The 24982-nt window shown below is 36.0% G+C and overlaps 1 protein-coding gene across 2 annotated transcripts in view; it reads right to left on the bottom strand.

Moving 5' to 3' along the window:
• The window catches only part of XRCC2 (homolog of X-ray repair cross complementing 2 (XRCC2)), a 144257-nt gene extending 119764 nt beyond the window's left edge, over positions 1–24493 (bottom strand). The window contains exons 1-2 of one of the 2 annotated variants that reach the window (XM_090002693.1): positions 24184–24493; positions 10385–10532 (exon numbers count right to left, since the gene is read on the bottom strand). In XM_090002693.1, the coding sequence (XP_089858819.1) occupies positions 10385–10532; positions 24184–24420 (385 nt within the window). In that variant the 5' untranslated portion in view covers positions 24421–24493. The remainder of the gene's footprint in view (positions 1–10384; positions 10533–24183) is intronic. The other variant, XM_090002694.1, reaches the window with a different exon arrangement.
• Between the last annotated feature and the right edge of the window lie 489 nt (positions 24494–24982).

Genomic DNA, 24982 nt, shown 5'->3' with positions numbered 1-24982 from the left:
TAGCAACTAGTCGAGCCTTAAATCGTTCAAGAGTGTCATCACTCTTCATTTTGACTTTATATACCCAACGACATCCAATAAGTTTTTTCCCTGGTGGAATATCTTGAATAGTCCATGTATTTGCCTTTTCTAAGGCACTTAACTCTGTTGACATGGCTTCAACCCATTCAGAATGTTTTTTTGCAGTATCATAGTTAGAAGGTTCTATGTATAAATGTAACAGGGCAATATATGCTTGGTACTTTGGCAAAAAAGACTCATAGGATACAAATTTTTCAGGTACTTTTGACACCCTTGATGATCTTCTTGTTTCTATGTGCTTTTGTACTTTAGTATATTTTTCTAGAGCACATGGTTGCTCCAGGTTACCCTATCTGAAATATTGAATGCATTCTGGATGAGGTGATTCAGTACTTATCACATTTTGATCTTCTTGATCAACATCTTCCTCATTAATCTCTAGAACTAAATCCAGTAAAAAGGAATATTCATCAATTCTGTAGAGTTTTTAATTTCAAAAAAACTTTCATTTTCTAAGAAAGATACATTTCGTGATACATATAGCTTTTTAGTTTTAAGATCAAGGCATCTATAACCTTTTTTATTGCTTGCATAACCAAGAAACACACATGGAATAGCACGAGGTGAGAGTTTGTCTTTTTTGTTGGAAAAAACAAAACATTTACAACCAAATACCCATCACGTTGAATAATCTGGGATTTATTTGAAGAGTTTTTCAATAGGTGAAATTGTACTTAAGAATGATGATGGTATTCTATTAATGAGATATAGCGCGGTTAGAGTGGCTTCAGCCCAAAAAAAATAGAAATAGATGAGTAATGGGTAGTGTTCTTGTTGTTTTTATGATATGCCTATGTAGTGTTGTGAGGTATATGAGCATGATCTTTGATGTGAAATACCATATAAATTTAAGTAATCGTTGAATTATTTTGACAAAAACTCTCCCTGAATCAGTGCAAAAAATAGAGATATCATTTTTAAATTGATTCTTAACCAGTTTATGAAATATTTGAAAATGAAAAAATACTTCGGATTTATGTTTGAAAAAGTAAATCCAAGTGTGCCTTGTAAAATCATCTACGAAAATGACATGATATGAGAAACCCCCTTCGGATATAACAGGTGCAGGACCCCCATACATCTGAATGCACTAACTCAAAAGACCGAGATGAAACAAAATTTCTTTCTTGAAAGGGTAATCTCTTCATTTTTCCCAAAATACATTTTTCACATTTAAACGTTTCAGAATTACAAAAGTTTTCCATATTTGGAAATAAATGAATCTTGGATATACTAGGATGACCAAGTCTCATGTGTCATAGATTCAAGTTCATTTCTGAACATTACAACAAAATGTATTCTTGGAAATTTCCAAAAAGTCCATGTAGTATAAGCTTTTTTCTCTATGGCCTTCCCCAATCAGCTTCCCTAATTGGTGAGCCTGTACTCAACAACCACGAGAGGAGAAGAAAGTGTTATATCCATGGTCAGATAGTTGAGAAACAGATAAGAGATTAAGATTTAATTTGGAAATGTATCTAATTTGTGGAATATGAAATCCTTTTAAGTTTGAGAAACTTTTTTAAAATTTCCTATTGCTTCAATTTCTAGTGATGTTCCATCGGCAGTAAAAACATTAGATCCATTTGAGTTATAACATTCGGATAATATTTCAACATTCGAAGTCATGTGAAAAGAAGCACCTTAGTCAAGAAGTCATAGAGTTTTACCTAGAACGGATGTGCTCACAGAAGAGACTGCAGCTCCCGTAGATGAAGATGCTCCCTTGAGTAGAGGTGCAAGTGCTTCCACTAATTGTGCAAGAGACATACTCCCAATGGAAGTTTCGGTAAATTCTCGTGGAGGTCCGACGGAGGCAACCTTTTTTTATAAGGTCTCTTTAATTTTGAACAGTGAGTTTTCACATGTCCAGGTTCTCAGCAATAGTAGCAAATGATTTTCTTTTTCTCAAAATCATCATTTTATCTTTCATAGTTAGGAGGTTTGTAAGTCTTGACGAAGTTTCCAGGTTTCGAGACGTCTAGAACTCAGTCGTCATCGCTCTTAGAAATTTTACTTTTTAGTTTATTTTCTTTCATACTCAATTCCTTTATGGTATCTTCTATTGATGGCACTTTTCCACGATGGAGAAGAATAGACTTAGTGGATTCAAATTCCGATCTCAATCCACTAATAAAATGAAAGAAATGTTATACATTGATTTGATTTTGGCGGAGTTCAATATCTTGTGGACAATGTCACTTTGGTTCAAGAAGAGCTAACTCTTCCCACAACTCCGACAAGTCATTGTAGTACTCTTCGGTGCTCTTGTCTCCTTGAACCATATTCTGAACATTAATTTGTAAATTGCACACATGTGCAATATCTTTAAGAGAATACATTCTCTTAAGATAGTCATATGTATCATTAGCATGCTCAAATTTTGCAAGACTTGAGCATTTCTTTGTGTCTACACTTGTAATAAGCCAAGACATAATCTTGGCATGACCCATTTGTCATTCCTTCCACTTCTTTTCATAAGTGGAGATAAACTTAATCCTTTTTACTTCCGTGAGAGGTATTTCTTTCTCTCCATCCTTGGTGAGGATTAGTGTAGGTTTTGTATAGGTCCCATCTACTAATCCCCATAATCCCTTTCCCCATATAAGATGTTTCATGATAGAAGCCCATGTGACATAATTGGAATCGCTGAGTTTGATGGACTTAATGGTGACATTGTCATTGTCACTCATTTTACAATTTTTGGGAAAGAAGAGATAAAGAGAAGAAGAATAAGGAAGAAACAAGAAGAGAAGTAAAGACGAAGATACTCTACCGCAAACGGTGAGTATAAGAATTCCCTTAAGCTTTCATGTCTTCACACGATCACAACTTCAAAAGAACTTTACTTGAAAAAAAAAACTTCGAGTGGCATGCTTCCCAATGCACCGAAGGAACTTAGCTTGATTGCTTCAACTTTGCTCTGATACCATGAAAGAAAATAGAATCCTAAATGGAACTTAAAAAGCAATATCGCAAGGGTTCATTCAACACACTCACAAGAACCGAAATACTCAAGAGAGTGCATACACCAAGAGAGAAAAAGAAATATCTCATTAAAGTGGGAAAACCCCACAATAAAAAGTTGGTTATTACAATGGGGTATTACCCCATATTTATACACTTTAAAAGGGAGCTAGGGAGAGTCGTTGGACTCTCCAACAGCTCTAAATAGAGTCGTTGGAGGGTCCAACGACTCTCTTAGACTTTTGCTTTTTGACTTGGTCAAAAAGCATAAGTCTAATAAAGTTCAAAAAGAAAGAAAAAAATAAAAACTAACTTATTAACTAACTATTATATTGTAACTAAACTGAAAAAAAAAAGATTACATATGATGAAGTATTTACATATGAGATTGTCTATGAGATTACAAATTTTAACAACCAACGTTTGGTATCTTGTTTTTTTTAGCATTTTTCTAGTGTATTTAGCAATACATAAACACTAGAAATTCACTAAATCATGTTAAAATTTTCTAATTCAAAAAAGTTGTGAAAAAATTACATACAGGTTGTAAAGTATCTCCACCAAGATACCAAGATCAAGACCTTAATATTCTTGATAATAAACCCACCACGAATGCACAATAAGAACACTTTAGAACACTTGTGCACAAAGGCACAACTCACAAATAACCCACAAATGCACAAAGGCATAAAAACAATGGAATCAATTTATTAAACACTTGGGCTTTGACTCAAAGCCATAAAGAAATACAAAGGGGAGAGCCCCTATTTATAACCACAAAAAGGAGCCTTGGAGGGGCTCCACTCATAGACGTTGGAGCCCCTCCAACGGTCACAAATGTGACCGTTGGAGGGGCCCAACGTCTATTTGAGTGGCCCCCCAAGGTACCTTTTGGTACTAGAATTAAAAGAAATAAAAAAGAAAAATAAACTAAATTACAATCACATTCATAAAGTGAATGTGCGTAAAACAGGAGAAAAGACTAAACTACCCCTACGGCTTAAACAAAGTAGAAATATATATTTTATATATATAATAAGTAGATACATATACATACATATTAATATATGTATATGTATTACCTTATATATATAAAATATATATATTACATTAAATGATTAGGTACATATTTTAACACCCCCCCCTCAAACTTAGGGCAGGATGACCGAGAGTTTGCTAAGAAGAAAGTTGAAGCGCGGTGCACACAAGGCTTTAGTGAAGAAGTCCGCCAATTGATATTCGGACGTGACATATGGAACGTCAATGGTTCCTTTGAGATACGCCTCCCGAACATAGTGACAATCCATCTCTATGTGTTTGGTCCGCTCATGAAAAGTGTGATTTTTAGCAATATAAATCGCACTTTTGTTGTCACAGCAAAGCTTGATAGGCCCTTCAATATTGATCCCCATGTCTTCCAGCAACTGACGAATCCAAACAATTTCCATGGTAGTAGTCGCCATGGCACGATATTCGGCTTCAGTTGATGATAGAGACACATTTTGCTGCTTCTTGCATCTCCACGAGATCAATGAGTCTCCTAAGAAAACAGAAAAATCAGTGGTGGAGTGACGGTTATTTGGGTCACCTCCCCAATCAGAGTCAGTATAAGCGATTAATTTTAACTCAGAAGAAGAAGACAGAAAAACTCCCTTATTAATAGTGTTCTTTAGGTATCTTACGACACGTAAGATAGCACCCATGTGAACAGAAGTTGGTGCATGCTGAAACTGACTTGCCGTATGCACCGCATGTGAGATATCTGGTCTGGTGATACTTAGGTACATCAACAATCCTACTAGTTGCCTGTAGGGAGTAGGATCGGAGAGAGGAACACCATCATCAATCTTCATTTTAGCTCCTACTATAGCAGGAGTTTCACAAATTTTATCATCTTAAATACCTGACCTGTCAATAATCTCAGATGCAAGCTTAGTTTGAGACAAAAATATCCTCTATGAGAGTATGCTACCTCAATACCCAAAAAATAAGTTAAGAAACCCAAGTCAGACATTTCAAACTTATCCTTTAAAATGGATTTTATGCTTTTAATCCCTTTAGAGTCGCTCTCAGTTATAAGCATGTCATCTACATAAAGTAGTAGAATAACAATCCCTGCATTAGATTTTCTAACAAACAAAGCAGTATCAGTAAAGCAGGATGAAAAACCATTTTCTAACATTACGGAGTTAAACCTATCATACCAAAGCCTTGGGAGCTTGTTTTAAACCATAAAGTGCTTTCCGAAGACGAAGCATTTTTCCTTTAGGAGACTCCATTCCAGGAGGAGCATCCATATATACTTCTTCGTTTAGATCTCTGTTTAAAAACGCATTCTTAACATCCATCTGATAGATGTTCCATTTATTGATTGAGGCAACGGTTATAAGACATCGGACGGTGACCATCCGAGCAACCGGGGCAAAGGTCTCCTCATAATCTATCCCATATTTTTGACCATATCCTTTTGCAACTAAGCGGGCCTTATATCTCTCAAGGGACCCATCACTCTTAGTTTTGACTTTAAACACCCATCTACACCTTATTGCTTTCTTGTCTTTAGGAAGGCTTTGAAACTCCCATGTCTTTACTTTCTTTAAGGCTTCAAGTTCATTATTCATAGCGACTATCCATTCCGAACATTTTCGTACTTCCTCGAAATCCCTAGGTTCTATGTAAGAGTAAATGGCGCTTAGACAAGCTCTATATTTCGGTGAAAATGACTCATATGAGATGAACCTAGAAGGGGGTCTTCTTGATCTTTTGGTCCTACGAAGATTTTCTTCACTCGAAGGGGTAGGCTCACTATCATATCTTTCGAGGGCACTTCTAAAAGTATTCCTATCTCTATGAGAGTAGGTTATAGGATCTCTATGTGATTCTTCATTGATGTGTTGATGAAGTGTTGAGGAATCAGAATGAGTTTCATTATTATTCAAGTCATTTTGATTTGTTTCATCATCACTAGTATCATCATCTTCAGTTAATAAATCAAACAGAAAAGAATAGTCTATATTCTCGTCATTAGTTTCAAGTTTCTCGAAACCACTAACATTTTCCAAGAAGCTTACATTTCTGAAAACATATAGTTTATCACTTTTAGTATCATAATAGCGAAAGCCTTTATGAGTTTCAGAATAACCAAGAAAGGCACAAGGAATGGCCTTAGGGGAGAGTTTGTCATTTTTATCAGTAAGGACAAAACATTTACATCCAAAAACCCTTAACCTGCTATAATTAGGTTCTTTTTCGTATAATTTTTCAAATGGGGAAATTTTGTTCAAGTTTTTAGATGGAAGTCTGTTTATGAGATAGACAGAAGTAAGGGTGGCCTCCGCCCAAAGTTTTTTTGGAATATTTTGTGAAATGAGCAAAGTTCGTGTTGTTTCAATAATGTGCCTATGTTTTCGTTCCGCCAACCCATTTTGTTGAGGAGTTTTAGGACAAGACTTTTGATGGAGAATTCCATAATTTTCAAGATATCTTTTGAATTCATTGGAAAGATATTCGCCACCCGAATCAGTTCTAAGAATTTTTAACTTTCCATTGAATTGATTTAAAACCATCATATGAAAGGTTTTAAAAGTTGAGAAAACTTCATGTTTATGTTTAAGAAAATATATCCAACTAAACCTAGTGAAATCGTCCACATAAATAACATAGTATGAGAAACCTCCCTTAGATATCACCAGAGCCGGACCCCATACATCGGAGTGAACAATTTCAAAAGGTCTTGTTGTAAACATAGATCTTTGAGGAAAAGTGAGACTTTTCATTTTTCCAAGAATACATTCATTACAAACAAAATTTTCATTACAAAGATGCTTAATAAAGGGCAAATAAGAGATTTTAACAATGTTGGGATGACCCAATCTCTTATGCCATACATGAATATCTTTGTTTTGAATAACATTACAAAATTGATCCTTGGGAATTTTAAGAAAATCAACATAGTAGAGGTCGCCTCTCCTAGAGCCTTCCTCAATCAACTTCCCGGACTGGCGATCCTATATCCAACATTTATTAGAAGAAAACCTTATATCGCAACCATGGTCCAAGAGTTGAGAAACGGAAAGTAAATTTAAGTTTAATTTTGGTATAAGACGAATTTTTGGGATAAAGAAGTCTTGTTTTTCAAAATTGTCCATTCCTTTAATTTCAAGAGGTGTTCCATCCGCCATTGAGACAAAAAATGGAAGAAAATTTTTAGAATAATCAGAGAGAAAACAAGGACTTGGAGTCATATGAAATGAGGCACTGGAATCAAGGAGCCAAGATGACTTACTGAGAGAGGATGAGGATGACATAGCGGCTCCAGAAATGCCTCCTTTGAGAATAGGTTGAAGAGCATCCACAATTTGTTGAAGCGAAAGAGACTCATTTGATGACGAAGGTCGTTCTTCTGATTGGGATGCTAAAGCCGCGGCAAGAAATTTCTTCCATTTAAGACAAAGGGGTTTGATATGCCCCGGTTCTTTACAAAAATGGCAAGTTAATTTGCTATAGTCTCTCTTGCCATATCGATCATTTCCTCCTTGCCCTTGATTCTTAAAATGTGGAGGTTTGTAGGTTTTCAAGCTATTTCTGGGTCTTGACACGGCATTAACCACTTCATAATCACTTTGAGAAGAGGTAGCAAGAGTACTCGGGTTATTTTTACTAATCTCCATACGTGTTTCCTCACCACTTAGCTTGGTGATGACATCTTCAATAGAAGGGGATGTGAAAGCGGATAGGAGAGAGGACCGAATTTGCTCAAATTCGGGTCTAAGACCATTTAAAAAATTAAAAAATTGATCTTCCTCTAGTTGCCTGTGTCTTAATTCAATAGCTTCTCCGCTCCATTTTGGTTCGAGCATAGCAAGCTCGTCCCAAATAGATGATAATTCGGCAAAATATTCCCGAATAGACAAATCATTTTGTTGAAGAGTCAAAGCTTTCTTTTGGAGATAATATTTGTGTGATAAGTCCCTTGAAGTATACATTTTTTCAAGGTACAACCAAGCTTCGGAGGCCCTTTTAAACTTAGTGATGTTGGCATTGATCTTGGTTTCAACGAACGAAAAAATCCAAGATAAAATTTTGAATTTCTTCATTTCCCACTCATCATGCTTTTTTGAATATTCTTCAAGGGCCTTTTGTCTATCTTCACCTTCAAGAATCTTAATATCCCCTTTCTCTATGATAGAAAGTTTGGGTTCGGGTTCCGATATGGAACCTTGAACGTAACCCCAAAGGCCTTTCCCTTTGATATGGGCTTCCATATTACCGGCCCAAACATGATAGTTCAAACCACTAAGTTTAAACCCAAGGGAGAAGTTGGAGTCTTTTTCACCCATTAGAGAGGTAAGATGATAGAAAATAATGTGTACCTTAAGAGTTTTTCCAACTTTTCTTGACAAAAGTTGCTTCTAAAATATCGCCCGAAGTAGATGATATACTTCGAAACTTCACTTACTTGAGGGCACGATTACCGAGGTACTTCACAAAGTGGCGGGATGCACTATCCTCCTTCTTCAACGAGGCTTTGATACCATGTAAAAGTATCTCCACCAAGATACTAAGATCAAGACCTTAATATTCTTGATAATAAACCCACCACGAATGCACAATAAGAACACTTTAGAACACTTGTGCACAAAGGCACAACTCACAAATAACCCACAAATGCACAAAGGCATAAAAACAATGGAATCAATTTATTAAACACTTGGGCTTTGACTCAAAGCCATAAAGAAATACAAAGGGGAGAGCCCCTATTTATAACCACAAAAAGGAGCCTTGGAGGGGCTCCACTCATAGACGTTGGAGCCCCTCCAACGGTCACAAATGTGACCGTTGGAGGGGCCCAACGTCTATTTGAGTGGGGCCCCCAAGGTACCTTTTGGTACTAGAATTAAAAGAAATAAAAAAGAAAAAGAAAAAGAAAAAGAAAAATAAACTAAATTACAATCACATTCATAAAGTGAATGTGCGTAAAACAGGAGAAAAGACTAAACTACCCCTACGGCTTAAACAAAGTAGAAATATATATTTTATATATATAATAAGTAGATACATATACATATATATTAATATATGTATATGTATTACCTTATATATATAAAATATATATATTACATTAAATGATTAGGTACATATTTTAACACAGGTATCATTTGGATGGGAACAAATTGCTTGGAAAATGGATTTTTAAGTTTAATAACTCTAGTCGTTGATATTTTATAGTTGATACTTTATGCTTTATGTTATTAATTTGTTTATGTTGGATAAGTATTAACTATTTTCTCACTTTTTGTTTAAATGATAACATCTCATTTGTTACATAATTCAAAGTATTGCATTATAATTTTTTCTTCAAATTGGTTTTGTAATTTATTTTAGATAAGTGTTATTCACTATTGGATCATAACTTCTGCATTACCTACTTTTTTCCGCTATTTTTCAATATTTTTATGAAGCTTACACTTTCCGCCTCAAGGCTTATGCATCGTTTCATAGGTGGTTGTTGGGTGTCACCACTTTCAACAACATTGATACACACACACACACACACACACACACACACACACGTTTCTCATATGGTGGAAATAGGCAGCATAGCTCCACTAATGAATAATAATGAAATGTATAGCACTGTATTAGGGCCGTAAAGTAAAGAGAACTTAGTCTGACTACAATAAAATTTCTCACCCTTCAAGTTCAAAATAAGTAACTCCAACTGTGACGTGCTATGTCGAGGAGGGTACAATTCCTTCCAACCAAATATCCATTAAAATATTGCAATGCTATACATATATATACATCCTAATCTAGTAACTTTTTAGAAATCATCCTTAGGACATGAAACAAAATGTGGCCAACTGAATTTGACTGATTTTCATGCTTCTCACATGCATTGCTATGTGTGTTCAAAAAGTTTGATGTGTTTGAATACTTCTACACAAAGAAAACAAATAAAAAAACGTGTTTGAATATTTCTACACAAAGAAAACAAATAAAAGAGCATCATACTGTTGTTTGTACACGAGTTTAAATATCAAAGTTTAACTACATTTGCATTTTCAACACCGCAATTTCAAGCTATAAAAACTAAAAAGCCTAAAGAAAAAACCTTCACCAGAATCCAGATAATTGTAGCGCTCGAGAATATAAATGAACAAACTAAATGATCTAAACAAATTAAGGATGTGGAGCGCGCACACAAGCAGATGGAAACTACATAAAGAAGGCTATGGTGAAACAGGCTAGGTATAACACATGTCATGTACTATAATTCGACAAAGTCAATAATACTTCAAATGATATTGGAGCCTCAAGGCAGATTAAAGTTTACCACAAGCTTCAACTAGGCGCAGCTTCAAGGATTTCGAGAAACGCTGGACATCAAAGCTACAGTCTAGGTCAAAGTACATGACTAGCCTTTCCATCCCACCAAAGGAGATCCCACCCCAATTCTTAGGAAGAACAGCATTAATTGCAGCCTATTAATAAAGTAATGTATACTCAATCACTTGGATATAATTTAAGAAACATCTCACTTTAACAATTTCAGATATCTAAATGACAAAAAGGATGCACCACCATCAGCAACGAATGACACTCTAATGCTCATCTCTTTTGTACAATTTGATTCCGAAAGACCAAAAGTCTGACATTGAACACATGTACCTTCAAGACTGTTATAACGTGAAGGATAGCGCTTATCGTTATTAAGATAATAGACTATTAAAAGAACTGAAATGCTCTTATTTGCCTGCTATAAACCAAATGTTAATAGTTGACATGCTTGCTCGTATCATAGTCACCTATATCTTTCAAAGTATTTTCTTGGCAAGGTTCTTCTCGAAGAGATTTTTAAAAGTTGGTTTTTCTCAGGCAAATTTCGGGAGTTTAAAAAATTGAAAAAAATATAAATAATAGTCTTGCATTATTTTTCTTTCAAAAATATAAAGAAACAAGTTTTAAAAGGTTTTAAAATATAAAAGAAACAAAAATAGAAAATGTATGCTTAAAATATAAAAATAACTTTCTCCCAAAAATATTGAGGTATTATTGCAATATTTTGAGTATTGGTGATATTTTGAAAATATCGCAATATATTGCTGATAACATCGACTGACCATAAATCAGTGATGTTATCACAATATTTTCAAAATACCGGCAGTATCGGTTACATTAGCTTGTATTACTTCGTCTCCATGGGTTTATTCTCCATAATAAATTAAGTTTCAGAAGTTAGTGAAGCATTCAGGTTCTCCTTAAAGTAGTGATTTTCAATAAAGACGTGAAAGAAAAAAAACTTGTCGATGCATAACAAACCAAAAACTAAGTTCATGCTTTCTAGCCTCTATTCGGACAATGCCGATTTTCAAAGAGAAAGATGCAGATTATCATGTTGCACATAAAGCAGTTATACTTCTGTTAGTATGACAAAACACTAAATCATCAAATTGCATGCTACAAACCATAACCATAAATCAAAGTTTGAAAAGAACAAAATATCCAGATTGCATGAGAAACCTTGCATTGTATAACAAACAGCCACAAGTATTGCAAATTAAGCACCATATGTAACATGCCCCAAAGATCCATCTTGTGCCATTTCTATAAACATTTATTTATAGTGTCTTGCATAGAACGCACACACAAACATATAAAAATTATATTATATTATATTATATATAGGGTTAATCTAACTTCAAACTTTTATATTAATGCTAGCAGTGTCCTGTTAATATATGCATATTTGCATATATATGTATGTATCAGGGTTATCGGAAGTGTCATAGGGCATGGGGAAGCGCGCTTCCCCGAAGTGTTTTTCGGAAGTGTGAAACGCTTTCGAAACGTGCTGAAAAAAGGCACGTGTGTGTTTCTCCTAAAAACACACATAGCCCAGTAGTTGAGTGTCGATCATTTAGATCACCTCCCCAAACATGCTTACAAGAATAAACTACCAGGTGGTGGTTCCATGTAGACTTTTTCAGCTTAAAAAACACATTATAGACATCCATCTGAAAGATATGTCATTTCTATACAGAGGCAACAACAATTAAGGTTCTTACAGTGGCCATACTCGCGACCAGTGCGAAGGTTTTCTCATAGTCTATTCCATATTCTTGGGAATAGCCTTTACAAACTACTCGAGCCTTAAATCGTTCAAGAGTGTTATCACTCTTGGTTTTGACTTTGTATACCCAACGACATCCTATAGGTTTCCCTGGTTCAAGATAAAAATTTACCAAAATACTTTTGGGCTGAAGCAATAAATACATCATGTTATGTGTTAAACCGTGTTCTTATTCGACCAATCTTACATAAAACTTGTTTTGAATTATATTGTGATCGTATACCAAAGATCTCATATTTCAAAATTTTTGGTAGTAAATGTTTCTTGTTAAATACCAAAGATAATCTTGATAAGTTTGATTCAAAATTATATGAGTCAATATTTCTTGGATATTCTTCTAGAAGTAAAGCTTATCGTATTTTTAATAAAAGAACATCTTGCATCGAAGAATCTTTACATGTTGCATTTGATGAGAATTGTGAGCAGGTTATACCTCTAAGCGAAGGAGAAGAAGTAATACTTCAAGAAGAACCCTTGATAGAGAATACTTCTCAAGAAAATGTTCTTCTTCAACCTGTTTGGAAAGAAGTTCCTAATCATCCACATGAACAAGTTATTGGAGAAATAAAAAGTGGTGTTCAAACTAGAAGGCAATTAGAAAAATATATTGCAAATGTTGCTTTTATATCTAAAATAGAACCAAAGAATATCAATGAGGCTTGTGATGATGAATTTTGGCTTTTGGCCATGTCTGAAGAACTTAACCAATTTACTATGAATGATGTTTGGGATCTAGTTGATAGACCAAAGGATCATCCGGTAATTGGAACAAGATGGGTCTTCCGAAATAAGCTGTACGAAAATGGTGAAGTCATTCGTAACAAAGCAAGGCTAGTAACATGAACTTCAAGTTATATCAAATTGATATTAAGAGTGCATTTTTAAATGGACACATCAATGAAGAAGTTTATGTAGAGCAACCTCCAGGCTTTGAAAATGAGATATATCCAGAAAAAGTCTACAAATTAAAAAGAGCTTTGTACGGACTTAAACAAGCACCAAAAGCGTGGTATGAAAGACTACGAAATTTTCTAGAACAATCTGGTTTTTTCATTGGTCGGGTAGACTCCACTTTATTTATTAAAAATCTTAATTCAGATATTCTTATTGTGCAAATTTATGTTGATGACATAATATTTGGTTCTACTAATGATTTTCTTTGTAAAGAATTTGCTAAAGCTATGCAGGAAGAGTTTGAAATGAACTTGATGGGCAAATTAAACTACTTCCTTGGACTTCAAATAAAGCAAACTGAAGAAAGAATCTTCATCAATCAGGCTAAGTATACAAAAGAACTTCTTAAGAGATTTGGGATGGACTCATCGAAATCAAGAAGGAATCTTATGAGTACAACTACTTCTCTTGATAAAGATGAAAATGGTAAAAGTGTAGATATTAAGCTCACAGAGGTATGATCGGATCTCTATTATACTTAACTGCTAGTCGACCTGATATTATGTTTAGTGTTTGTATGTGTGTAATATTTCAAGCTAATCCAAAGGAATCTCATTTAACTGCAGTAAAACAAATTCTTCGTTATTTGAAAGATACTTCAGATTTCGGTTTGTTTTACTCAAAATCATCTTCCTTTGATTTAGTTTCATATAGTGATGCAGATTTTTGCAGGAAGTAAATCTGATCGCAAGAGTACTAGTGGAACTTGTCATTTCTTAAGAAATTCCTTAGTCTCTTGGTTTAGTAAAAAACAAAATTCAGTGTCACTCTCAACAACTGAAGCAGAATATATAGCAGCTAGTTTAGCGTGTTCACAAGTACTATGGATGAAACAGACCTTAAAAGATTTTGGTTTGAATTACTCCACAACTATTTACTGTGATAACACTAGTGCTATAAATCTTTTTAAAAATCATGTTCAGCACTCAAGAACTAAGCATATTGAAGTTAGACATCATTTCTTAATAGATCATGTGTTAAAAGGAGATATTTCGTTAAATTTTATTTTCACTAAAGAACAACATGCTGATATCTTCACTAAACCTCTTTAAAATGAAGATTTTATGAGAATTAGGAGAGAACTAGGTATTTGCTCATTTTTTTATTTATAAAAATGCTGATTTTTGAACAAAATCTCAAAATCGCACTATATTAGTCGACCGATAAAATTTTAGTCGACTGATGCTTTAAAATTTTAGAATGAATCGCACCATATTAGTCGACCGATATATTTCTAGTGGACTGATGTTTTAAAATTTTTAGAATGAGTCGCACATTCTTAGTCGACCGATAAAGTTTTAGTCGACTAAAAATTTTTTAAAAAAAATTTAACTGAAGGGACCGGATACCCCTTGGATTTTTTAACACCCGTTTTTTTTTAAAAAGGCATCATTTCATTTTTCACACCTTTTAGTTTTTCTTAAAAACGAAAACCCTCTTTCTCTCTCTTTCCTCTCTCTCTTCCGAAAAACCCTCGGAGTGTCGTTCGATCCTATCCTCGCCGGGATTTTCTTGCCGTGACAGGGAGACGCCGGAATCTTCTGGCCGTGACCGGGAAACGTCGGAATCCTCTTGCAGTAACTGGCGCATCTTCAAATCACGTCGGAACACTCTTGTCGTGACGGTGTATCTTCAGCCATTGCCGAAATCCCCTTGTGGCAGCCTTCACACTCGCCGTCAGCCACCGTATCTTCCTCTGTTTCTGTTTCTGTTTCTGTTTTTGTTTCTATTTCACAACGCCGGACAGCATTTTCCTTCTGTCGGACGTCGTTTGGAAGCCGACATTCTTTTTGGTAAATCTGTTTTTAACCATGCCTCGTTCGAAGTCTGCATCTGCAAAAGGTTTAGGTTCTCCTCCTCCTACACCTTCTTCAAGATATGGATTTTCTCTCAGATTACTCTGAAATCCTCTTTTATATGATACTTTTGGATCGATTTCTGCACTACCTATTTTACCAGGCCGAAATATATTGTTTCACCTGTTTTCTCGTTACAAAATAAGAGAATTACTTCCAGGAATTTCACATCTTTTTGATGTCTGTGCAAACACCCTTCACTATCCTTTTCTGATTCACTTGTTTTATACGAATTTACATTTTGATCATGAAACTGGAGTTCTTTCATCTCTTGTTCGTGATGTTGAAATCGAGTTTGATTCTAAACTACTTGGAGAAATCCTAGAAATTCCATCTTCAGACACTCTTTTCAATACTGTTGAACTGAATGATGAGAGAATTTTTGAACAAATTCTTCTTCCAGGTGCACCTCACTGCCCTCCTTTAAAAAATACTAATCAAGACATGTAAAAAGAAAGAAATTTTCTACAAGTCAAGACAATGATGAAGTTTTGCAGCGACTGGAAGCCTTGGAGCTGCATCAACGCACTTTTCGTGAAGATGTGACTCAACAACTATCTTCAATTCAGAAAGAGATTACTTCAATCAAGGACTTGCTCAACTCACTTTTCTGATCTTTATGTTCTGTCTTTACTAAACTTTGATACTTTATGGGTTGTAATATTTTAATCTTGTATCTCCATTTTGCTTATGCTATTTCTGCCCTTATTCTTTTTTATCATGACAAAGGGGGAGAAAAAGATAAAAGATAGCATTACATTGAAATTGCAGGAGATCTTGCATGAGAAATGCGAAATTAAGAGAAAAAAAAAGAATGGAAATGCAAACCAATTAATATGTGATATATGTGCTTTAAATGTGCTAATGGAAATGCAAACCAATCAATATTGATATATGTGCTTTAAATGTGCTAACTTTTAATGTTTTGCAGCATATTGATAGGGGGAGTAAAATCTCCATCTATGCATCTAAATGTTTCATCTTTGATTAAGTTTGTCATCATCAAAAAGGGGGAGATTGTTACGACAATGAAGCCATACATGATACTTCAAGTACAAGGTTTTGATGATGAGCAAGTGAAATCAACTGCATTTCAGCTAAGGATCTTTGAAGACTAGTGTGCAAATGTTAAATTCATTAAAAGTCTTAGATTCTTGTAAGAGCCTTACTTAGAGTGCATATTTAGATTGCATTTCACCTAAAAAATCTTTAGAAAAACTTTTCTAAAAGAACCCCTCATGAAAATCTTTTTTTAGAAAACTCGTTTCTTAAATTTTCTTGTTTATTAGTCGAGCAATAGACTCACCAGTCGACTAATCCTTTCGCACCATATTTTCTAAAAAATCATTTTTGTCAAATTAGTCGACCAAAGGTTTTATCAGTCGACTGGACAAAATGTCTGTTTTCTGGAAAATTAGCAGCAGTCGACTAATGGTTTTATCAGTCGACTGGACAGAACATGTGTTTCTGAAAATTTAGCAGCAGTCGACTAATGCTTTTATCAGTCGACCGGACAGAATGTCTGTTTTTCAGAAGATTTTAGCAGCAGTCGACTGAAAGGTTTTTCAGTCTACTGATGATATTATCAGTCAACTAATTTTATCTCTAATCGACTAAGTTTCAAAAGTTCAGATTTTCAAACGGCTCGATTAACAGATCAGTCGACCGACGATAATTGTCAGTCTACTAATAACTAACTATTAGTCGACTAACTATTGTTCCAGTCGACTAATTTTATCGTTTTTCCTGAAACTTCAAAAAGGTGTGTCTTTTCATTTTTCAAACATTTTGATCATTCAAAATGGACTGTTTTGACACCCTTTCATACACTCAACGTATGGAAACTTTCAACTATAAATATGAGTGTTTTCTACACTCAAAAAATATCAAACCCAATTGAATTACTTCTTGCTTTTCACTCCTATTCATTCAAGTATTTGTTTTCTCACTCACTTGATATTTTCACTTCAGTTTTTCACTCAAATTCTTTTGAGAGATAGTGAATTCGTGAGTAGAGTATTTCAACAACCTCAAAAGTCAATTGCATCTCATTTGCATTCAAAAAAAGGCTCATAGGTTGTATTGTAAGTTGTTACTTATTTTCTGTAAAAGGAATGACTCATTGGTTTAAAGGAATTGTTTGCTTTCAGTAGGTGTGTTACTGAAAGTGGGACCGGATTTGGTTTGTATGATCTTGTAGTTACACAAGGTTGATAGTGGAAATCTCAAGCGGATTTTGCTTGGGGACTGGATGTAGGTCGGGAAAGACCGAACCAGGATAAATTTTGTGTTCTTTGTGTGATTGCTTTTTAAATTGCAAAATTCGTTAATATTTCGCAGACAATTTTTAAAAGCACTATTCACCCCCCCCTCTAGTGCTTGTTGCCTCGATCCTACTGCACTTTCATTTTGCAATCATGTGATCATATGCATTTGAAAAATGGTTATACATGTACATTCTCATTGTGGTTGCGTGAATATGCATTTGTGAGCATAATGGTTTCATATGTGCATGCTCATTATGGTTTTTGTGTATGGTGCATCAGTGGTTAAAAGTGAACCACTATAGGTCGTGTGGGCCTCGAGCAGGTATTACTTCATGTTTAGTTTCTATGCATCGCAAAAATCAATTTAATATTATTTGAATTACATTGCACTGTTTCATGTTATAATGGGATGAGGTCCTGTGATGAGTTTCGCATGTTGATTTGTGAAACGAATATTGTGTTTTGCATGTTGATTTGCAAAACTGGTATTTTGAAATAAATCATTCTTTTAATAAAAAATAAAAAGATAAAACAGTGTAATTAATGTTTTTTTCTGGATATCCCCTTCTTTAGTGTGGGAATCCTGGACTGCTGTTTTAGGGAACCATGAGGATATTAAAACTCCGTGTGTGTTTGTGCCCCTGAACCCAACTAAGTAGTTCACCTATCAGCCACGGTTTTAGGAAGATTCAGCCACTTTGCCTGGGGGTGATATGTAGAGACAGTTGTTGTTATTGGTATAACAAGAAACTGACATTAGTGGATGTTGATTTTCCTAGTGTCCTGACATTAGATGTTAATTTCTAATGTTTCAATGGATGGTGTTGATTTCTGATGTCGATCGAAGGCCAAGTGTGGAAACCAGTAATAAAATACAAATTATATGTTAAGCTACAACTAGGAACCTAACTTAAACTCGAGAACTTGTTGTGCCCGTTTTGAGTATCTGCAGGTTTTAATGAAAGTGAAATTAAAAGTGTGTGCATTTAATAGGGACATGCATACAAAAGAAAACTATGATAATAACTTAATAAGTTATTTATGCATGTGCATTGAATCCATGCATTTTACTATTCTGCACTAGATCATGCATATTTACTGCTTTCTTAAATGTGATATATCATGTTGTATGATTCTTATTCTTATAATGCATGAATGGTTAACTGAAGCATGAGATAGTTGTTACATTTTCTCTAAAAATATTGCTTGAGTCTAATTTATGTTATTTTTATTTATTTGAATTGTTAGAGGAATTTGTACGCAGAATCTCTGAGACTCAATGATGAGACTTGCGGCTTCGGGGAGCTACGAGGGCTACACGACTGCTTGACAGTTTTTACTTTGGACAGCGAGGCTCCACTTTTGGGCTTGTTTTTATTCATGTTCATTGTTCCTAGGCATTATGATTTTAATGAATAAAGTTGATTTGATTTTGTTGATGGTAGTGTGAGATCTCTTGTGGTTGTAGATGTGGTTATAACTGTAAGACATCGGGTCTCTAGGATTGTTTCTACAATTGTTTAAAAAAAAATCATTTTTCAACCGGCATGAGTTGAGGTCATTACACTTCCTGTAGTTCGAGTGGTCATCGAAGGGCATGAGTTGTCTGCCGACCTGGTCACTCTAGACATAACTTTCTATAATGTTATTCTGGGTATGAACTGATTGTCCAGACACAATGCTACCTTTTAGTGTCAGGGAAAGAAGGTTTTGTTAGAGCCCCCGACTTGTCAGACACAATGCTACCTTTTAGTGTCAGGGAAAGAAGGTTTTGTTAGAGCCCCCGACTTGTCTACGTTGGTGTTCTAGGCGACTAGACCTGTGAGTGAGGTGAAGATCGTCTCGGCTTTGAAGATCTTCAAGTACCACAACCATAGTTGTATGGTGTTCTTAGCATGTGTGTCCGCGACGAACAGTGAGGCAACACCTTTGAAGTAGTTGAACATGTTCCGTGAGTTTTCGAATGTCTTTCCCGAGGACTTGCCAGGTTTGCCACCTCACAGGGAGATGGAGTTCTCAATCGAGCTAGTACCTGACACGGCACAAGTTTCACGTGTACCGTATCGCATGGCATCTGCAAAGTTGGTTGAGTTGAAGAAGTAACTGCAGTAACTTCTTGACAAGGGTTTTATCAGGTCAAGTGTGTCTCCTTGGGATGCACATGTTCTCTTTGTCAAGAAAAATAATGGGTTTATTCGACTCTGCATAGACTACCGCATGTTGAACCAGGTAATTGTGAAGAACAAGTACCTTTTACCTAAGATTGATGATTTTTTCGACCAGTTGCGGAAAGCAAAAGTGTTCTCCAAGATCGATCTTTGTTTCGGGTTCCATCAGTTGCGGTTCAGGGCAGAGAATGTTTTGAAGATTGTGTCTAGGTTCAGATACGGGCACTATGAGTTCTTGGTGATGTCTTTCGAACTCACTAATGCCCCTGCAGCATTTATGGATATGATGAATTGGTCTTTAGTTTGTGGATGGATTTGTTTGTCATTGTGTTTATCGATGACATTTTGATCTATTCTGAGAGCATAGAGAAGAACTGAGAGCATCTGCGAATCGTGTTGCAGACACTGAAATAACATAAGTTGTATGCTAAGTTCACAAAGTGTGAGTTTTGGCTTAATAGGGTGATGTTCCTCAGCCACGTGATCTCAAAGAAAGGCATGGAGGTTTATTCAGCTATGGTGGAGGCAGTATTGTCATGGGAGCAACCGAAGACGGTTTCAGAGATCAAGAGTTTATTAGGATTGGCGAGCTACTATCGTCGATTCATACAGGACTTCTCGCGTATAACTACTCATATGACTTGACTGTTGCAGAAGGGGGTGAAATTTGTTTGGTCACCTCAATGCGAGGAGAGCTTTCAAGAGTTGAAGAGGAGGTTGACCTCAGCCCGAGTGTTGTCTTTGCCTTCTGAGACGGGCGAGTTCGTAGTTTACAATGATGCTTCGAGAACCAGACTGGGTTGTGTTTTGATGCAGCATGAGAAGGTCATCGCATACGCTTCTCGACAGTGGAAGGTGCACGAGAACTACCACACGCATGACTTAGAGTTGACGGCTATTGTCTTTGCGCTAAAAATCTGGCGTCACTACTTATATGGGAAACAGTTCGAGGTCATTTCCTATCACAAGAGCCTCAGGTACATTTTCAAACAGCATGAGGCAACGCAGGTGGTTGGAGTTCCTCAAAGACTATGAGATCTCCATCGCCTACCACCCTAGTAAGGCGAATGTAGTGGCAGACGCGCTCGGCAAGAAGACATTAGTCATGGCAGCCAGCTTGATCGGGCGCAATTGAAACTTGATCGAGGAGTTTATTAGGTGACAGTCGTTTGCAAATGATTCTGAACGATTCTGGTTTATGGTAACCTCGTAATGTGAAAATGCACAATGATTAAAAGAAAATCGCATAAATGGTGATGATCGCCTTCACAGGCAAGATACTCGAGTTGGTTTGAAAGACCAGAGCATGTAGAATGGATCATCAGTTAAAATAGAACCTAACATACTCATTCGTCTCTTTGGTTCGGTTAAGAGAGATGATGTGATGGTATAAAAACTCTGATGGACAAGCTCTGAATTTTGATATCTTTGCACCTACCAGATTTTTATAAGTCTGACCCGTTTTATGGGGTACAAGTGATGATTAGGTCAGTACAGCAGGCGATGGCACGATGACGTGATGATATCAAGATCCCACTCTTTCTCTGACGTTTCATTCCTGAGCACGTTTTGTAATTTTGCATAAGGGTTTTCTTTTGAAATCCCTCTTTTGTATAAACTTTAATTATTAAAAACCTCATTTTGAATCTATATAGTTTCAATGCTTATATGAAAATACAAATTCATTACGTAAAGGAAAATGTGCCCAAGGTTCATTGACTTGTTATGTCAAACACTATTTCTTCGCGAAACTGCCACTTTAAACTCTAAAAAATGATGTATTGCAAAGCATTTAAATTTTTCCTTAAAAAATACAAGTTCAGGATTTTGGGGCATTACAAACAGTATAATTAATTTTCTTCCGAGATGTCCCTTCCATAATGTGGGAATCTTGAATGGCGGTTTTGGAGAAACTGTGAGGATACTAAAACTCCGTGTGCGATTATGCCCATGAACCTGATGTGGTGGTTCACCTCTCGACGACAGCTTTAGGGAGTTTTCAGCCACTTTGCCTAGAGGTGGTGTTGTTGATACAATTGTTATTATTGGTATACCAAAAAAGTGGCGTCAGTGGATGCTGATTTTCTTGATGTCCTGACGTTAGATATTGATTTCTAATGTTCTGACGGATGGTGCTGATTTTTAATATCGATCGAGAAACAAGTGTGGAACCCAGTAATAAAATACAAATTGTGTGTTAAGTTAAAAGTGAGAACCTAAATTGGACTTCGAAAATTGTTGTGCTCGTTTTGAGTATCCACGGGTTTAATAAAAAGTGAAACTAAAATTGTGTGCATTTAATAGGGACATGCATGTAAAAGAAACTCTAATAATAGCTTAATAAGTTATTGAATCATGCATCTTTACTATTCTGCATTGCATTCATACTTATTCTATCGCATACGAACTTTGCTATTGCATAATACTTGATTTAAATGCTTAAATGGTAAATTGATTATGAAATTGTTGTTATATTCCTCTGAATTTATGCATAAATTTGGTTTATATTATGTCTTTTCTGCTTGAAAGGCATTCATATAGGTCCAGCTTTTGGTTCACAGCATCCTTGGCTATGATTTGCTTAGGCATTTACTATTTGGGTTGTAGTAGCATAATTGTAGTACAGAAAATATTCTAAAACAAATTGAACAAAAGATTTTTTCCTTAACTTCATAAAATTTCTAAAATTGCTATATATATGTGTCTAAGATTTTTCCATTATAATATTTATGGATCGACGATCACCAAGCATATTCAATGATGAAAAATGTTACCTAAAATTAGGATGAATTCTTAAGCATCAAGTTCTTTTCTTAACTTAAAACTGAAAATCAGCTATACACAGGTTCTCACTTACTGATTAACTTTAATCTAGCGAGGCCAACGTTGCTTGAAAGGGAAACACTGTTTATCTTTTTTTATTGCATGGAGACATGTATTATCCTTTATTATATATAAGGATGGATGCCTATATTTGAGCAACACCTTATATTACTGATTTGGCAGGCTAGCAATCATGTATTAGAAGACATGGGAGATGCAACAGTTTAAACCTTCTTAAAGGGAGTTAAATATATGAAGTTAGCAAAACTAACCTCATCCTACATGAATTGGAACAAGGAAGAAAGGAATAGTAAAATATGGGGAAGTTATAAAAGTTGTGTGAGAGATTAGAGAGCTAGCGTGTTGGTGAGGGTGCCAGAGAGGTCTTTGGTAAGGATTTTGAAAGAAATCTAGAACTGATCTAGAAATACTTGTCGACATTTCAAAATAGAACTGATCTCCGACATTTTGCAGACCTTACGAGACTATTTTCCTGCTAAATTGCTAGTTTTCTTGTCCATCTGGGCCATGGCAACTTCATTTGGCTCACTCTTAATTATAACGGCAATAGGATATTGGTGGTTTGAGAACCACAAATCTACAGTCAGTCTAAAGACTTCAATAACCGTTTTCTCTTGCCAACGATGACTCTGTCCACCTGGTAGGACCAACTCATAATCATTGCCAAGCCGAAGCGTGTCACAAGTTCAAAACTCATGGTTGAATCTTTGTTGCCGCATGGCCTAATCAGGGTGAAACCAATGGTGGGCAAGGGGAACCTAGGGTTTTTTACTCCAATGAGATTGTGAATGGTGAGGTGGTTTTTCTCAGTTATCCAAAAAATTAACTGCTTTCTTCTTGTGAGCAAACTATATCAAATTGTGAACATTTGGCAGTGATGATTTTAGAACCTACATTATTTGGATCCATTAGTATCACCTGGACTATTGTAGGAAATCAGGTCCGCATTGTATAAGCAGGAAATATTGTGCATCTGGATTCAGTTAGAGGTTCTATGTGGCTCATCCAGTCAGTCCAAGCATCTACCTTTCGAGTAAGCATCACCTATTGTTGGACTTTGTTTGTGGCTGCTGTTTACTTGGTACCTAAAATATCACTGTGGATATTGTAAATCTCAGAAATTTTATGTCAAACTTAACTCAGACCTGGACCTTAGATCAACCTGTTTGGTCTAACTGGACCTTGTAGTATCCCGCACATTTCAACATTCTTTAACTAGATTTACAATTTTGTTTGGATTAGGTGGATCAAACTAAGTCAACACTGGGTGTAGTGGTGGGAAAGTAATTCTTAAGATAACCTTGGGTGTAGCGATGAGTTAGTGTTCCTTAGCCATGAAGCAACAGAAATTCTATAGAAAAACCTTCCTTCCCCCTCTACTTCTCTAAGAAGTCATTCCTAGACTCTAAGAACCCTATCATGGATTGAGAGAGAGAGAGGTGGTCTTGCAGCAGCCACCATAAACTACATTGATAGCAAAAGAGTGGTCTTTGGTTGGCTCCAATCCAAGAGCCAAGTGCAGTTGGAGGCTTGGGCTCTACATAAATCTGGCTTTAGAGTTCATTTTGGCGTCCCTATCAATTGTTCATTGGATCACACAGCCAGATACCAGTTCTTGATCTTCAGTTATTGCAATAATATATTAGGGGTTAGCATTTTTTGTTTTACTAATTATAAAGTTCGGCAAAGGAACTCTTTCTAAGGTTTACATGTGAGATGGGAAGAAGGAACTCTTTCTAGGGTTTCTCGTGTGGTGGACGTTAGATCAGGTGGTGCATGTGGGAGGCGTCATACTTTGCCGATTGCTTGCAGAGGACGGCTACAACGGTTTTATGCGTTGAGCAAAAATGAGAAGAGAGAGAGAGAAGAAGAAGAAGAAGTAGGAAATTGTGCACATTGGGAGGATGGGTTACCTGGAGGAGTATTTCCGACTTGGCGGAAGGCGATGGGCCAACGAGTTCGACGACGTTGCCAGGGCGTAGAGGAACGCGGTGCAGAGGAGGTGGGAGAAGCAAGCAGGGGCGCTCGATTGAAGCTCTACGAAGCATCTCCTTGGCGCTCTCGTCGATCCTCATCCAATCCTTCACCTCTTGCCTTAACGTGCCCATGCCGCCCAGAATCAAAACTCTCTCTCTAGTATGTATGTGCATTTTGAATTGCCGCGTCTCTTTTGAAGGGAAAGGGTTCGGACCTCAGATCTGAGTATCCGACCCATATCGTCGGATTCGTTGTGTGACGGTTTCCGGGAGACGGATTTTGACAATATAGCTTAGTCAAAATCCAAATGGTTTTGGGCACGTTTGGTTGCTCCTTCAGAATCACATGGGATCACAGAAACTTACTCTCATTCGCCCACTTTTTAATTTGTGTGAGATTTAGAATCACATGTGATTCTGAATCATTATTTAAAGGAGCAAACATTTCTCTTTTTTTCCCAATAAATGCACAAAAATGAGATTGGTCTGGTTTAACCCATTTTATCATTATTTAAAGGAGCAAACATTTAGCTTTTTTTCCCATGAAAGGCACAAAAATGAGATGGGTCTGGTTTAACCCATTTTACCAATCAGATTTGTTTGCGAAAAATATTGATCCATGTGAATAAAACATCCACAAAGTGTCAGGTTTGAGTTAGGTGAGGCAACGAGTACGAGTGACGTTTGAAAAATGGATATTCTTTTGGGATTGAGTCAAATGGACTCGTGTTTAGTT

The sequence above is a fragment of the Nuphar pumila genome, chromosome 4 (assembly GCF_984573655.1).
Source record: "Nuphar pumila chromosome 4, dmNupPumi1.hap1.1, whole genome shotgun sequence".
NCBI lineage: Eukaryota > Viridiplantae > Streptophyta > Magnoliopsida > Nymphaeales > Nymphaeaceae > Nuphar > Nuphar pumila.
The sequence above is the reverse complement of the archived record's forward strand: the minus strand, read 5'-3'. Positions and strand labels throughout refer to the sequence as shown.